Genomic DNA, 16,091 nt, shown 5'->3' on the forward strand with positions numbered 1-16,091 from the left:
AGAGCACTTTAAAACAAAGATCCCTTGTCTGTGCCTCCCTTGCTCCTAACCTCTGTATATACCAGACCCATGTTGTGTTTTTCTGGACTGAGCTGGAATGCTGGCATCTAACAAATGCATGAGATGACTTTGCACAGTTCAGATGTAAAGCAACGTGTACAACGGAGTGATGATCAAGAGTCAGATAATGAAGCATTCATTACTTGTGTGGCCAAAGCACTTCCAAGTAGATTAAAGCCTATGGCTGAAGTGCAAGAACTGAGAACTTTTTCTTCTTCCAAATACTATTAAGATCTCTAATTCATGACAGCACAGCAAAGAAGTCTGACATGATGCAAGTTTGGAAATTAAGGCAAAATATTTTAAGCATTAGAGCTGTGACTGTCTGCCCTAATTTACGTGGTACATGTTTTTATGAAAGATCAACTGCTTGACATTGCTCATGATCTCTGGTGAATCACAGCTTGCAGAAGTGATTCAGAGATGACAAGTCTGTAAACTTGGCTGCACCACTATTCAGCATTGTGCACTTGCCCACTCAACACCCACTGCTTCCAAACATAGAATTTAGCTTGCAGTAGCTTATACTTAATACTTTCTGCCTCAACTTCTCACACATCATGCCTACTTCATGCTGGTGATCCTTCCTTTGAAATGTTGCAGTGCTTTCTTGCTTTTGGGGCTTTAAACTCAGCAAGGGACATTTTACAGAAATGCCTTCCAGTTGGCACTGTGCTCAGGTTAGAAGTGCCTGGGGAAAAGGAAAAATTAAATGCATTTAACTTTACATAAACTCTCACCCTCCCATATATACAGAGACTTGTTGTAAGTCAGGAGCTAAAATATCAGAAGAGTTTATCCTTACAAAGCCTGATAGGTTTTCATGCGTCAGATCCCTTCTCAGGTACTCTCAGCAGCTCCATCTCTCCATCTTACAACCATGGGAAGACAGAGACAGACTTTTGCTCATGCACAAGCAGCATCCACTGGATACACCTTTCTCTGTCAGATCAATAGCAACTGTTATCTTCCAAGAAGTTACTTAAGTACCTGAAGCAGAGCATTAATGCTTCAGGTTCTGCTGCTATACTACATGAAGCTGATGATTTACTTAATATGCTTGGAACAATATGTTTTAATTTAAAACTGAAGAATGCCAAAATTACTAATCTAAAAATAAAGGGGTTTTGCTGGTATATTTTTGTTTGCTTTTTAAAATAAAGAGTTACATAGCTCATTTTGACACACCGCCTGTGTGTGAGTGCACTTTGTGAGAGATCGGTGACCTAAGCCTGAGAAAGCTTAAAGCCTAAAGCCTTCAAGCCCACTTCAGAGAGCAAGCCCCGCTGCCTTAAGGAATTAAGAACTGTAAAACATCTCATGAGCTTAAAGTATTGCTCACGTCAATTGCCACTGCTGAATCTGTGAAAATGCAATATTTTCATGCCTTGTCTGTACTAATGATTTTACGGTAAGGAAGCAGTTTATACGAAATATACTCTGCTACCTTCCTTCTCTCTCTGCTCCCTCCTCCAAAAAGGGAGGAATCAAAAGGGTATAAAAGCCATTAGTAGATGAGCAACTGCTTTCACAACTAAGACAAATCTTTGGAAATGGAAGAATTTGGGTTTCAAGCCAGAAGTCCAGTCCCTGAGTAACCCTCTTGCTATGTGACTGTGCAGCTGCCTTGCCAACCCAGGCACTAGGGACGTTCAGCAGACACAGACCACTAATAAGCAGTGAAAGCACAGCTGGAATGCTCAGGATGCAGACACAAGAAAATCGTGCAGGTCTGGTGGGCACAGCATCACCAAGAAGTGCTGCCTGCAAGACAGTCCATCTCACCCCATCAACACTGTCTGGGTCCCAGCACAGCTACTCCTGAAGTTGTGCTGATGCCAGCAAGGGGTTTAAGCACACTGAGTGAAACAATGCCTTTCAATTCCTGCCTTACTCTAATAAATAACTTAAGATGAATGCACTTTCATCAGACAGCTTATCTCACATTTCCTTCTTGTGCAAAATAGCTCCCAAGAGGCACTGCTTTAAGCACAGCCAAAGTTGCTCCTCTGAAGTGAAGCTCAATCCAAAAAACTTACTTTCCTAAAGCAATAGATTACTTAGGGATAAAGAAAATGATGATCATTTCTATATGTGTAGCTGCCTTAGCACCAGCTCAACCCTAATCAACTGCTTTCTCAGACCTCCTCCACAGTCAAGGAACATGCAGCCAACAGCTGCAGGTTGCTGGGATCAAGTTTGAGGTTACTGAGCAATGATTCATGCCCCCTTCATTCACCACTTCCAGAACTGCTCTGAAAGATAGCCATCAATCCATAAGCAGGATGTACTGAAGCAGATCTCAAAAGACTATGTCAAACAAGAGTATCATTACAGGAAAAAAGTACACAGCTATCAAATAATATGTTTCAATGAAGAAGGTAGAAGCGTTCCTTTCCAGTTGTGTTCAGTGTTATTTTTGTAAACGAGGACTGAGTTTTGAAAAATCAATAATATTACTGCAAGGTTCTCCAGTACTGTTGGGGAGGATGGTATGCTTCATTACATCCCCAAATACTTGCTAAGTTACAGAGTCTATGAGAATTTGTCGCAAAGTTGTTTGAAACAACATTTCCACTGTTTGCGTGCAGCAGAACCTGCACCTTCAACTCTCATCTCCCTCGGTATTGGCTGGAAACTAACTTTCTGCCAGTGGTCCTCTTTTGACAGCAGCTGAAGGAAGGGAACCACTTGGGCTGAGTGTCCAAATTGGAGTTACTCATCCCTGCACCTCTGCAGTCCAACAGCTCCAGCAGTGCAACCAATAGCTCTGAAAACTCAATATCAATTCTCAAAATGCATTTTACAAAGGCTTTGCCCACTGATCTGCACTCCACCATAAAATAAACAACAATCCCATTTAAAAATAAATAAATAAATAAGCACCTTACCTGATACTTCAATCACAAGGGGCTTCTGAAACAAAGAATTCTGCTCCCTTGCACTCGAGAAAACAGCAGAGCACTGTACCCTGCCATGCAAGTAAGTGAGTAAAAGAAAGTAAAGATTCACAGTACTTACTTCTTTCAAAAGTGAACCCATGCTAGACCACAGCAGAAATAAAAGGTAAGTGAAATGCATGCGTTCCTTTAAAAATTCATTGCAGCAGCCAAAAAGAAAAGTCTGAACAAATTCATTCAAACAGAAAACTAAACGCAGAACTCATATGTGCAACTAGTGTGAAAGCTCTGCTCTGAACTGACTCTCAGTTAATGCATATGGTAAATTAGACAAAAGCCTTTATATAAATAAGGTACATTCCAATTGATTTCACCATTATTGCCTGACTGTAAACCTGTCTTCCTCTGGGGCTTATCAGTCTCAATCCTAACAGATCACAGTTAAGAGTGGAATAGTAGTAGTCAGGAAAAATAAAATATAAAGCTACAATTAAACATTGAAATTCCTTGTTACACAGTGATATTAAAGAATATTGAGAGTGTAAACATCCTGAGTGCTACTTAGGAGTATCAGAGTCAGTATAGTTCTTGAATATAAAATAAAAGACAAGCTGTATTATTATCAGCTCAAGGCTGAGAAATCCTCATGTCTATATCATGATCTCCTGCTTTTTATCCCCAACACAATCTCAGATTCAGGTACTTAGCAGCAAAAGAAATTAAACCTAGGTGAAAGCAAGAAAAGCCAGATACTTCACAAATATCTCTTCTGTTGCAAAGCACCTTCATGTCCCTGCACTCCCAAGGTCTCATACACTGCTGGGATTCAAGCTGCTGCTTTCCTTCTAATGCACATACAAACGTCCCAAAACGAACTATTAAGAAACTCGAATTTTGTAAAGTGCTTTTAAAACTAATGAAAATGAAAAATTATTTCCTAATTCTGATTGCTTGAGGTAGCATAGTGACATTCTGACAGTGCAGCAAAGCTTCCAGAACTAATTTGGATGAATAGTTAAGATCTTTTTCTGACGTTTGTTATTACTATGAAGTAAATTCAGGCAGCTCCGTATACACTGTCGTCCACCTGAAAGAAAGCTGATAACCTTGGCAAGAACTTCTTTTAAAAGAAAAAAAATAAAATAGGAACGTGAGCATGGTAAACATTTCCCATCCAACCAGTGTGTATTAAACATAGTGACAGTTGATTAGTAGATGCAAATAGATGTAGCAATAAGCAAGTCCTAATACTTACGTTGAGAGGAAAAAAAAGATAAGAAAAAAATAAGCAGTATCTAATACAACTGAGGAGTAAAAATAATAAACAAAAGGACTCAGGAAAAAAAGGTCTCACTCTTTAAAAACTTCCCATATTTTTCATTAAAGGATCGGTTGTTCTTTTATCGCTTGTTTTTCAAGACAGCTCCTCATAACACTGAACTGCCTTTTAACTGTTCCAGTGGTAAAAATATTCCCCTGTTCTGAGTCAGCCTAACGGACTGCAGGCAAATGCTCAGAAAGAGGCAATTAACAAAAGCTGCTTTCATTCTGAAGTCGTGAAGACTTTCTGCTCTGCAACATTAGTCTAAGCACAGGCTACATAAACGTCCACAGACACTCACTAAGACGGAGGTGTTTTGTGTATGGAAACAGAGTTGGGAATACATTTATTGATCTCCAAATGCGAGCCTGAAATGGAGAAGGGTTGACACTGTAAGAGAAAAGAAAGCAAATTATTTCCCAAGAGAAACCATTCTTAACAAGCTCACTTGAGCTTTCTATAGAAATCACTACATTTTGCTGCATTTGTTTCAGTGCAACTTCAAGTCACATTACAACCTACTCCCCTAAGAGCAATGAAACAGGGAAAAAAGCAGACTGGCTACTTTGGTGTAGCGGAATAGTCTCACTCCTCTATCAACTCCAAACGGAACTTCTGTTTAGGAAACCTGATACGAAGCATCATAAAATATTAGCTCGTAAAAGCGATCTGTTCAGATCATCAGAAACTTCTCTACTTAAAGAAAGAAAAAAAGATGAGAAACATCCACTCTGCTGGGGTTCTTCTGAAAGTTCAACACAACTTTGGTAGTGATCCGATATACCTGTCTGACTTTGGTGCATTTGTGACAGCCAAGAGACGCAATTTAATGATAACACATCAAATGGGCTGAAGCCTGACAACACTTCAAGATGCTCCTAGCAATCCAAATATATCTACATTTCCTTTGAAATTATTTATCAATGAATATAATTACTGTAAGAAAATGGTAACGCACAAGAACAACTTAATACAGCCAAGTAAAAAGCTGTTAGATTTAATTTAAAATTACCTTTTTATTTTTCACAAGTTTTTCCAACACGTTGTGCATTTTGGTACTGTTTGAGATCGTTTGCTTCAAGTTTCTTTAAATTACAAACAGTAGATACAGTAGGATTATTTTAAACTGATTCCTTTAAAACAAATGGCAAGTTAAGACCCTTCGGTTTAAAAGAGGCTTCCACAATTTCATTTTCCTGGTAGAAAATTCAAGTAATTTTAAATAATAGAAAAGTGTCTTTACAAAATATCCCTCTATTAGAATTTACCAGCACTCACTGTGAAAATAAACAACAAATTTCCAGCATCAATTGGGTGCAATTACATATTTAGAAAAATAACTCATTTAAAAGGAAGGTCACTTGGTGAAGAAAAATAAATTTCCAAGAGGATGAGTTCTTAAAACAAATGATGAAAACTTTTTTCTTGGCTAAATTGTTACTCCTTCTTCATAGTTTCTTTTTTTCCTCTAACAATGAAAATGAATTAAGACAACATGTTACCGAGATGTTTTCCCTTCAGTATATACCAGCTGATTGAATTATTGCTTAACTCCCAATGACTGCATATGACATTCACTCTATACTGTTTTTATGTTGTGTTTTTTAATTGGTTGGTACCAAATACACATACCACATAACTTCAGGTGTGTCACTTATGGAATGGAAACCACAATCATTTTTCCAAATAATTTTGCATCCAGGATGTTTTTTTCCCAACAAAGAATGAATTAATCATAAAATATTTTTCCATTTTCCCTCCTCCTATCTTACTCTTTAAGACAGCAGAATGGAAATATAAGCAGGACACGTTACTTTGTAACTCAAGGCTCAGAGCACATGTTGACAAATCTTCAGCAATTTAAAAACAGTTTCTTTTTTCATTCTTTTAGCCCAAAGTAGCCTTGCTGTCTGGGAACAGTAACTTCATGTATCGCCATCTTCCAGAAGAAAACTATAAATAAATGTTTATGTAAGGAACCAAACACTGACGCTGAAGAGGGCAAAACAATAAAATTAAGGGTCAATAAATGATACTGCAATGTATCTTGTGCCATTCAAGATAGGAAGTCCTTCATGTAAATGTGTAAGTCTTCCTGGGTGCATAAAACTCCATCCTTTCCTTGGTGATTCAATGGAGCAGTTGTACCTAAGAAATTTACATCCACCTCCCTGTAGCAAAAAGAAAAACAGAAAAAAAAACATCACTACACTCATTTACCTTGTGTTTTTATATGACTAGGTTCTTTATATTTATCCACAATTATTAATAATAGACTTTTTTAAGATGTGCCCTTTTTAAGATAGAGGAAAGAAAAAAAAAAGAAAACACTGCAGCAATATTGTTAAAATGACATCACCTTCAGAACAATAAGTAACATGCAAGATTTAGCAATAAAAAAAAGGTTTCCTTCTGATTTTCTTTAACATTCCCTCAACTCTTTCTACCAGCATCTCTGAAAAACAGTTCGTCAATAACAGTTGTGTAAGCAATAAAGAGTGGAGCAAATCATTGTCCACCTTCACACAAGGCAGCGCTTAAATTTTAAATAAATTATTCCAACTGTTGGTTTCAAACTGAAGCAGTGCTTCCTAAAGGAAGAAATATGGGAAACATACTTAAAAAAAAAAAAAAAAAAAAAAAAAAAAAAAAAAAAAAAAAAACCACCGTCAAAAGAAGGTTATTCAACCTGGTAATATTTAAAATAATTGAAACAATTGCTTTCTACTGCAAAAAGATGAAGCATTTCAAAAATGTTAAAAAAGAACATCTCTGAAGTTTAAGAAAAACTTCTTCCTGGCACCATCTGAAGCCATTTTGACTAATTCAACCTGAATGCATCAGCAGGTCTTGATCCTGCAACTGAGAAAGTTTAGTACTCTAAACCACCAGTCAATAATATGTCATAATTTGTGCTGCACATATTTCCCCCTCAACACTGTCTTTGTTTTGGGTTCTTGTTTGAAAAAAATAAATAAATAAATAAAATGTAGACACATAAAGGATGGCGTACTTTAGCTCAATAAATGACTTGCCAACTTACCTGAAAATCCTCTCCTACTTTGTTGAGTGCAATGTTGATTGTGAATGTAGAGGAGTCATGATGAGGTCTGAGCGATCGTTGTCTGTCAGGGCTATATTTTACAACAAAATTCAATAAAGCATATCCCTGAAACAAAATATACAGTCAGATTTCAATGTGAACTTCAGTGTCACTGTGGGTTTTCTTTGCTTATTTAAAACTCAGTTGTGTTCTTAACACAACACTCAGCTGTAATATTGCTACATCACTTGTAAACTCACCCAACAAAGCAAACAGTTCAATCAAACGCTTGGAATTATTTATTTCATTTGGAGATTATCTGCAACTTTTAAACACGTACCTTGGTATAATAACCAGCAAATACTTTCAATGTTACTGGTGCAATGAATTCTCTTATGAAGTGCAGCCATTCGTTATCCAGTCCAATTTGCTTCATATGGATATCATCAGTTGGGACATTTTCATAGCCACCAGAAATACGGCTGTCCTAACGAAAACACCATAAATAGCTTTGAAATATGAGCATGGAATGCTTCTGGCACTTCTGCAAATATGTAGAATCTGCAGAATCATAAAACTGCAGAGTAATGATTTAATGGGCATATCTGAGCTTGATAGACAATAATCTCACAGCCAACTACTGTGATATAAATAGCTGAGATATCAATGGGCAAGAACTGGACAGTTCTTAGAAGGCGAGTCAATATTTGGATGTGCTGCCTGTAAATAAAGGTTTCACTAAGTTACTGTTTTCAATTACTGAGAAGTGAACGCAATAGAAGTTAGAGTACAGGCATCAACTTGTCATGAAAATAAATATGTTAACATACTTTCATCTTAAAAGTATGATTTTAAAAAAGAAGTTTCTTTGGAGGCTCCAACATGCAATAAAACCCTGACTGTAATTCATCTCCTTCCAAATATTTGTGAAAACGACGAACGTTCCTGTTCTCAAAACTTTGATTTAAGCAGTCGTTAATACTTCAAGCTTGGTGCAAATATGAACACAGTAATTCGTAATGCCTGTGGATAAGTGCTTCAAGGGACAAGTCTGATAAATTAAGACTTTAGAGGTAAAATCTGAAGAATTATCAAAGACCAGCCACTGTTGGATAATCTGGATAACTACTACAGCAGCTGTTGCTGTTAGTGTGTGAATTTTCTAGGTCAAGATTAACTGAAGGTGTTTCTAAATCTACTGAACATCAAGCTGCATGGTAGACAAAACTTAGCATTTTATTCTACACAGCAGATGTCTTAGGTTATTAGCATTTCTTGGACACTTAGTTTATTACAGCATGCTGCGGCTTGTTATAAATGTACTCTCTTTTAATAAGGACATGTTTATAATTGCTGACACTTACTTGGTGTTTTCCACCAGACCATTGTCCAAAATGTTCCATTTCTTCCACCAATTCATCACAAGCAGTGTCAGAAAATATGGGAAACCAAAAAACATCTGGACACGGCTATGAAAAGATCAAATCTACAATTAACTTTTAGTGAAGTTGTCAGAACAGCGAATTTTATTTTCAATTGCTAAACATCTCATTCCAAGGACTTTCACTTTCCTGTCACTAAAAAAAAACAACACACACACACACACAAAAATAGCAATTCTCTTTTCTGTCATAATTCAGGCGCATTTAAATAATTAAGTTTTGACTTGGTCCACAAGTGCACTCTCACAGAATGAAGCAAAAACTAAGAGCTATCTTGTAAGCCATAACCCAGCATTATCAGTTCTGTCAGTGTACCCAAATATTCTGTGCACTGCATGATAACTCTAGTCATTCACATAAGAAGCATTAAGAAAAATACTTTCAAACTTAACATCCTTTTAAACACAAAAGCAATTTATCCTGGCTTCTTTATTAAATAAAGTTCATTAAATGACTGTGGATAATTGACATAGAAATAAGTGTCTAAGAATGGTAGAAGAATTATCTGGGAAGTGCTATTTACAGACAAGTACGTGAAAGCAATCAGCCAGCCAGAAAAAGACTTAAGTATCCAGCAAAAGTCTTCATAGCTACAGACCTTACAGAAATCAAAGCGGAAAAAGAAACCTGCAAGAAAAGCATATTTAAGAGCTTGCCTTTCCTTTGAACAGCAATCTCTTAACAAAAATTAAGTTTTCTGCTAGTTTTACTAGCTTGTCCTAATGAATTAACAGCAATTTTACTCCGAAGAAAGCAATTACTTGGACAATTCCATTATCCTGAGCAATATAACCATTACTTTTTGGACTTCTCAGTTTTCACAGTGACAGAAATTCATTAGAAGTCCAAAACCTCAAACTGTTCAGCCACAAATCAAAATAGCATTAGCATGGAAACAATCACTGTATGCCAGTTTCTTACATCAGTCTCACAAATTAGACTACTATTACTTGCCTCTTTCAAAGAGTATTTATACCCACCTGTTCAACTATATTATCAGTGAAGATCTTTGAATAGTTGGGATTTATATATGTTTCCTTCCAGTCCTGAAAAGAATGATTTTAAAATATTCAGAATTCATTCAAGTGAAAGAAGAAAATCATTTTATTCTGTTCTCTTGCCCTCCAGAAAGGGCAAGAAACAATTAAACCATTTCATATTATCACAGAAGAACTGAACCTCATCATACCTAAGTGGTAAAAACTGTTACAGCAAGGCCATTCCTCATTGCTGTTGTAATCAGTAATTGATTAATTGATATTAAGTGGGTGGCAGAGAACACCATTTATTGCAGTAGATGTAAGTTGTGCACTATTTATTTAAATATTTTTAATGTGAAGTCCTTAAGTCCCAAGTAGTTAATGAAAGAAGGTTGTATTTTGGTTTTGTTTTTTAACAAAAAACTGTTTTAACAATAGTAAGGTACATACCACAGGATTCTCAAATATCTGCCAGAGGTCATTGTTGTAGTGGGAGGTATTATAATTGGCTGTGGAGATAAGCCTTCCAAATTCATGTCTGTTCGTAATGTACATAAAAACACCCTACACCAAACAGAGGAAACATCATTAGCAAAACTATCCATGTTTTTAAGTCTTTATGCCTGCTATTCTTTAATAAAATATCACATCCATACAAAAATATTATACAAGTGTTGTTCATTAGGTATCTTAACTTTTCAAATGGTTCACAGTAGTCACAAATTAAGGTTCATGATTTCTTGTTTATAAGCATTGATTGAAAATATTCTTTAAACAAATTAAACCAAAACATATATTCAAAATGCAATAACAAAGAAAAGAGAAAAAAGAAGTGAAGTGATGGCTTGTTTTCCAGAAAACCTAAGCAGACACACTGGGAGTATCTACTCTCAAACTGAAGAAGAAAAGTATAGTTTCTGCTTAAATACTGAAAAAACAAGCTAACAGAAAAAGTAATAGAAAGCAGAACAAGAAGCATATTTCAGAGTATTCACTACACGATTCGTCTGGTGAATTGCCTGAAATGAAAAGGTTTTGGCAAATACAGCATATAAGAATTTTCAGATCAAGGTGCAAAATAAGTGAGCATTTTGAAGTATGTTCCCCTTAGCAAATACTGGAAAAATATGTGCAAGATATTAAGGGTGGTAAGACAGTTTCATTATCAAACTATTAAGATATTAACAAAACTCATTTGATTAGAACTGATGGCAGAAAACAGGGTGGTTTTGTGGTTTCTCAGTGTTATATTTTTATTTCTTTATTTTTAAGAACTTCAGTACTTATTTTATTCACAGTTTCTCAAATTCAAATGTTATTTCAGAAGCATTTGAGATCAAGATTTGTGGCAGGAAGGCATTCCCCCTTGGATATTATCTTATTTTTAATCTATACTTTTGTCTGAAAGAGAGTCAAGTTGTTAGAATGATAATGATTGTTACACACGTGCCTTGTTTTGGGCACCTATCAAATCATAAAGTAGCTGCAGCAGGGAGGATAAGGAGGGTCTGGCTCAGGAAAAACAGTCTAAATGACACCAATTTCACAAAAGCCCTATGTTTATCAAGGGGCCCTGGCTGACCAGCTTGCCATTTGAGTTTTACTAGGACTGCTGAATCAATTTTATCCGCTGGAACACAGCTTTAGCACACCTTGACCTCAGCAACAAGAAACCTCCCCAGGGAAACAAGCAGCCTATGTCACTCAGAGCTGGTCATAAAGAAACTGTCTCTGGTACTAATTTGAACCCAACGAGACTGAAGAGAAAGATGGAGTGATATTTTGTGAGGAATAAGGACAGAGGAAAAGGATCTTCCTGTGGTAAAATAACACCATAGGTAATAAGAACTAATGATTTAAAACAAAAAATAAAGCAACACCTTTGGGGGTCTGAGCATATGGAATGTTTCCGAAGAAGGGGAGTCTTTTTCCCTTTGTAAAGTCTAAAATGAAGGAGAATCATCACATCAGTTTTCTGATACATAGTTTCTCTGTCCAAGAACTACCAGATTTCCACAGTTACAATAGGGAAATAGCAGCCTTTGACAAAAGCTGATACGCCTTCACATACAACATGCATCTCCAAGCAAAGCTCACAATGTACATCTCAAAGCTGTTTCCACCAGCCCCTTCTTATCTGCTGCAACACAAAAACAAGCACGTAGGGAACCATCTTACAGCACAGACTGAGAAAGAGAGGGGAAGAAAAAAAAAAAGAGAGAGAGAAAGCTGTTTTCTGATGAGCCACAGTCAGATTAGTTGAACGAGAGCATGGGAAGCACAGGCTTGCAATAACTGATGCTGAGAAGGTTTGAATACAAGAGAATTGGATGGGAACATTCTGAGGAATCAGTACAAACAAAAGAAACCATGCCTTGTTATGAGGGAATAAAAAAAAAAGTTAATACTTGCCAACTTTTCTTGTTCAAATCAGCAAAATTATTTTTCAATGCTATAGTGTCTGGAAATAGGTCTGGTTTAGCTCTTATTTGTTTCTGTGCTGAAACTAGTGTAAATATCAGTAGAAATGTGGATTTACATATTCATATTTTTACAGTACAAATAAACTTCCTCTCAATACTTACAGCTCAAAGTAACAAATTCCTAATACAGTTTTAATCTAACCGGGAAGAATTAAGGAGTAACCCCTGTACTCCAAGAAGCTTGCTACCATTTCATATATCACTCAGGCTTTTTGTACCATCACTGTCCATTATTATTTTAAAGCTTATACATTACACTGCAGAATGCTCCAACTTAATCTGCTAGAAGTTTTTTACTCTATTAAAGTGCACAAAGATATTCTGCATGCAGTGATAAATTTCAAACCACACATAGCAGAGAAGACAAGTCTTCTTTCATCCTGTAGAGGTTGCTCCAACAAGGAAGAAATCTTAACCTCAACAGGACATTTCAGTACATTTAAATAACAACCACAATGTAACCAGTGTACCAACACTGGAAAAACTTCTACTCAACAACGTGAAGAAATAAATCTAAAAGGCTCCATGTCACAAAAATTGGCCAGTACTTGGAATTAGAAGTAAAATATAAAATTCAAGACCAATCAAGCAAAGCAATCAAGTGTAGCAAGACACAAAGTAGCCTGCGTGCATGTAAAAAGCAAACAGTTATAGATACACCTTACCATTTCCCTGGCATTCCTGCAGAGAGCCATATCAGGATCCAGCTTATCACGCATGAAGTAGTTATTCTCTTTCATCTCTGATCTGAGAGTTTGGCCCTTAATCAAGTATATATTAGCCATATAAGGTATATTCCATACTCCTCTGTAATAGAAAATAAATAATTTAAAGCCACAAAAACTACTTTGTTCTCCATTCTACTAAGTCAGCATCTCTGTATTTGCTGTCAAGACAAAGCAAGTTTCAAGGCAACAAAGTTGAAATGTTCCCAAGACATCTGAAAAACTACAGCTGGACAGCAAGAAATCAAATCTCAAATGCAGGCATAGGCAGTAATTCAATGTTTACAAAATATTGTCATAAAAAATAAAAAGGTCAAATTTCCTAAAGTGAGTTTTAACTTCAAAATGTACCTCTTGATTCCAGATTTAAGACAAAATCTTTTATATTATAATATTATTCTACATTGCCAGATGGATAAAATAATTTTAAAACAGATTTTCAAATGAGCTTAAACAGCTGTTCTGACCTCCTCACACAAACACCCACTGACCACAGCAGGCCATATATTTATGTGAGTTGGGCCAATATCAACAACAAAGCAGTGCTGCTACAATGCATGCTTTGCAGATCCCCTCCCTCCCAGAGCCAAGCCTCCTGTGCCATGAGCACATCTCCTTCAGTGCTGTTGAGAACAATCCAGTCCTTTTCAAGCAGTCAGTCTGTATTAGACCTTTTTGTTCTTTCAAGACAAGGAAAACATATCACTCATGGGAAAGAAAAACTTAGGGAAGGACAAATCTAAAAGCTATATAATGAAAGCTCTTGTCAAGAGAATATATAGAATATACCTGAGAAAGCATACAAGAAACATAAGAACAAAGAAGTGACAGTCATTCCGTTTTGCACTGATTAAATATTTGCCTCAAAAAGAAGAAGTATTTGATGAACACAAGAATCATGTATTTTGACTAAAGTTCCTGGGGTACAGTTTTGTTTTTTTCCCTATTTCTCTGCTTAGCCATTTTCTGTATTGTGTATTGCAGAGTAGAGTATCCAGACACTCAGATACATACTAATCATCACTATGTCCATAAGTGATAGCTTGTCACATTACACACATCGCTTCAATGGAACACTAGAAGTTGAATAGTGCTTAAGACTCTTCAGAAATAACATAAGACTGTATGAAAATGTAGGAAAAATGTTGTTAATAACCATACACGAATCCTTTGACTTTAAAAATCAGCTTAAAGTTACTTACACTCTGTTCCCTTGGACAATATCAATGTAATCTTCTGAGCGAGCATAGTACCCATCTGGGCTTAAAGCACCCCAGAAATTGGACCAAAGCTTTCCATGGCGAGTTACAAGCGGAGCAATTATCTTTCTGTGAAGTAACATATTGAGTAAAAAGATATGAACTGTGACATGAAAATATACCAAAAAATACCAGTTTTTCTGACTTGAGTAGAGCGTAATCAAAACACCAGTGACTATCAGACCCTGGAGCAGCTATTCTGAATTGGAGCTGCAAAAAAAGAAAAAGGATTCAAGCCCCTACAGCCCAGAAATAACAACACCATAACAGAAGCAACGATTCCTATAAAGCAGAGGCGGCTTGTATTTCTGTCAGCTAAGAAATACTACCCTTAGCATGGTAGTATAAAAAGAGACAAAGAATACTAAAATAAAAATGGTGAAACTTCAGGTACAAAAGTTACTTTAGCTTAAAAATTAGCTACCCAAAACAGGGTAGTCCAGAAGAATACAAAGAACAAAAAAGCTCTTTGTTCTGGGGGCAAGGAGGGGGGGGGTATCTACTAGTAGGTATATTTTGCAAGGTTTTTGTTTCTTCCACCTAATGCACTTGTCTTTTACCCTCTCTTCCTACAGCAGTAAATATTACAAGTGCTGTAACACAAAGGACTGGCAGCAACACCTTCAACAATAATCCATCCATTCTACCTTCCACCTTTCTGTGAGACAGCTGAGATATTAATTTGTTGCCAAGAGGCAAACACCGCTAGCAAGGGGAATTACTGATTGGCAAGACTGAAGTGCCCAGATTAGATATCCAGACACATGGTCACAGCCCATAGAAAAGCTGTGATTCCCCACAGCACTGGAGCTTAGTGAGACAGGATCAGGATGCCCCAGGTGGGATATCAGCTCACCACACTGCTGCACACTGCATGACAACTAAAATTTACATCATCTGCACCCTGCCAAAGGCTGCTGCAAAGTCATGGCATAGTACAACTTCAGGTATCACATCTCAGTTAGTCGAAACAGGTCATTACGTGTTTCATCTCCAAAAAAACTTGTCTCCTACTGTATCACGTTTATGATTCTGACAAAAAGGTGACATTACTAGTAGCAGTAACAGCTTTGTGTTCTGTGGTTCCTAATTTTTTTTCTTTGATTTTTTTTAGTTGTGTGTAAAACTTTGAAATCACTAGTTACTGAGACCTTGATTCATTTCATAAGACCTGTTTACACCATACCATTTTTGCCATAGCAACTTTGAAGTGTCTAAAATTCTTATCAGCAATTGATGCTTGAAAGGAACAAAAAATTGAAGGCTTCAAGCCTGCTATGAGCCATGGCAATCAAATAGCACAGGTAAACAAAGAGAATCCGAATCTGCAAGAACAGACAGGATTTTATTTTCTCTGGAAGAGCTCCAGGGAATCGTTTCAAGATCAAAGAATTTCTGTAGAATCAGGAGATATACTACACCTGTTCTGTTCTATCAGTATCTTTAAAGTCTTTGGGTTTGTCAGTACAACATCTGCATCTATGCTGAAGTAGTATTCACATGCTTCATCCTGGCGACAGAGGTCCCTAAAAAGGAAAAAAAAAAGGAATGGTTACCTCACATGTTTCCAGAAGAGGTTCACAAATGCCAAATGCACAAATAACCTAGCTGTACATTTCATAAGCAGCCCTTTAATATATATACTACAACAGTCAAGGAATGATACCATAATGTAAAACAGATGGAGCGCATGTCTGTGTATTTGGCAGAATACACTCACTAGACAACAGCAGAGTAGAATGAATTCAGCCTCCCTACACCAACAGAATGGCAGAAGATCAATTGGACTTCTGAGAAAGTAGAATGACTCCACAAATCACACTAAAGCTGCAGCTTTCTGTCATGCAAATGGGATTATTGATTTTGTCCATTCTCCCC

General features: G+C 36.7%; 1 protein-coding gene across 1 annotated transcript in view; it reads right to left on the reverse strand.

The window, feature by feature from the left end:
- Window positions 1-5,251: 5,251 nt before the first annotated feature.
- Window positions 5,252-16,091, reverse strand: part of PLOD2 (procollagen-lysine,2-oxoglutarate 5-dioxygenase 2) — a 47,526-nt gene continuing 36,686 nt past the window's right edge. The window contains exons 11-19 of the mRNA XM_072344839.1: window positions 15,635-15,739; window positions 14,157-14,282; window positions 12,895-13,036; window positions 10,197-10,310; window positions 9,747-9,812; window positions 8,689-8,793; window positions 7,665-7,811; window positions 7,325-7,450; window positions 5,252-6,452 (exon numbers count right to left, since the gene is read on the reverse strand). Coding sequence (XP_072200940.1) covers window positions 6,297-6,452; window positions 7,325-7,450; window positions 7,665-7,811; window positions 8,689-8,793; window positions 9,747-9,812; window positions 10,197-10,310; window positions 12,895-13,036; window positions 14,157-14,282; window positions 15,635-15,739 — 1,087 coding nt within the window. The 3' untranslated portion in view covers window positions 5,252-6,296. The remainder of the gene's footprint in view (window positions 6,453-7,324; window positions 7,451-7,664; window positions 7,812-8,688; window positions 8,794-9,746; window positions 9,813-10,196; window positions 10,311-12,894; window positions 13,037-14,156; window positions 14,283-15,634; window positions 15,740-16,091) is intronic.

This window comes from Excalfactoria chinensis, chromosome 9 (genome assembly GCF_039878825.1).
Source record: "Excalfactoria chinensis isolate bCotChi1 chromosome 9, bCotChi1.hap2, whole genome shotgun sequence".
Classification (NCBI taxonomy): Eukaryota; Metazoa; Chordata; class Aves; order Galliformes; family Phasianidae; genus Excalfactoria; species Excalfactoria chinensis.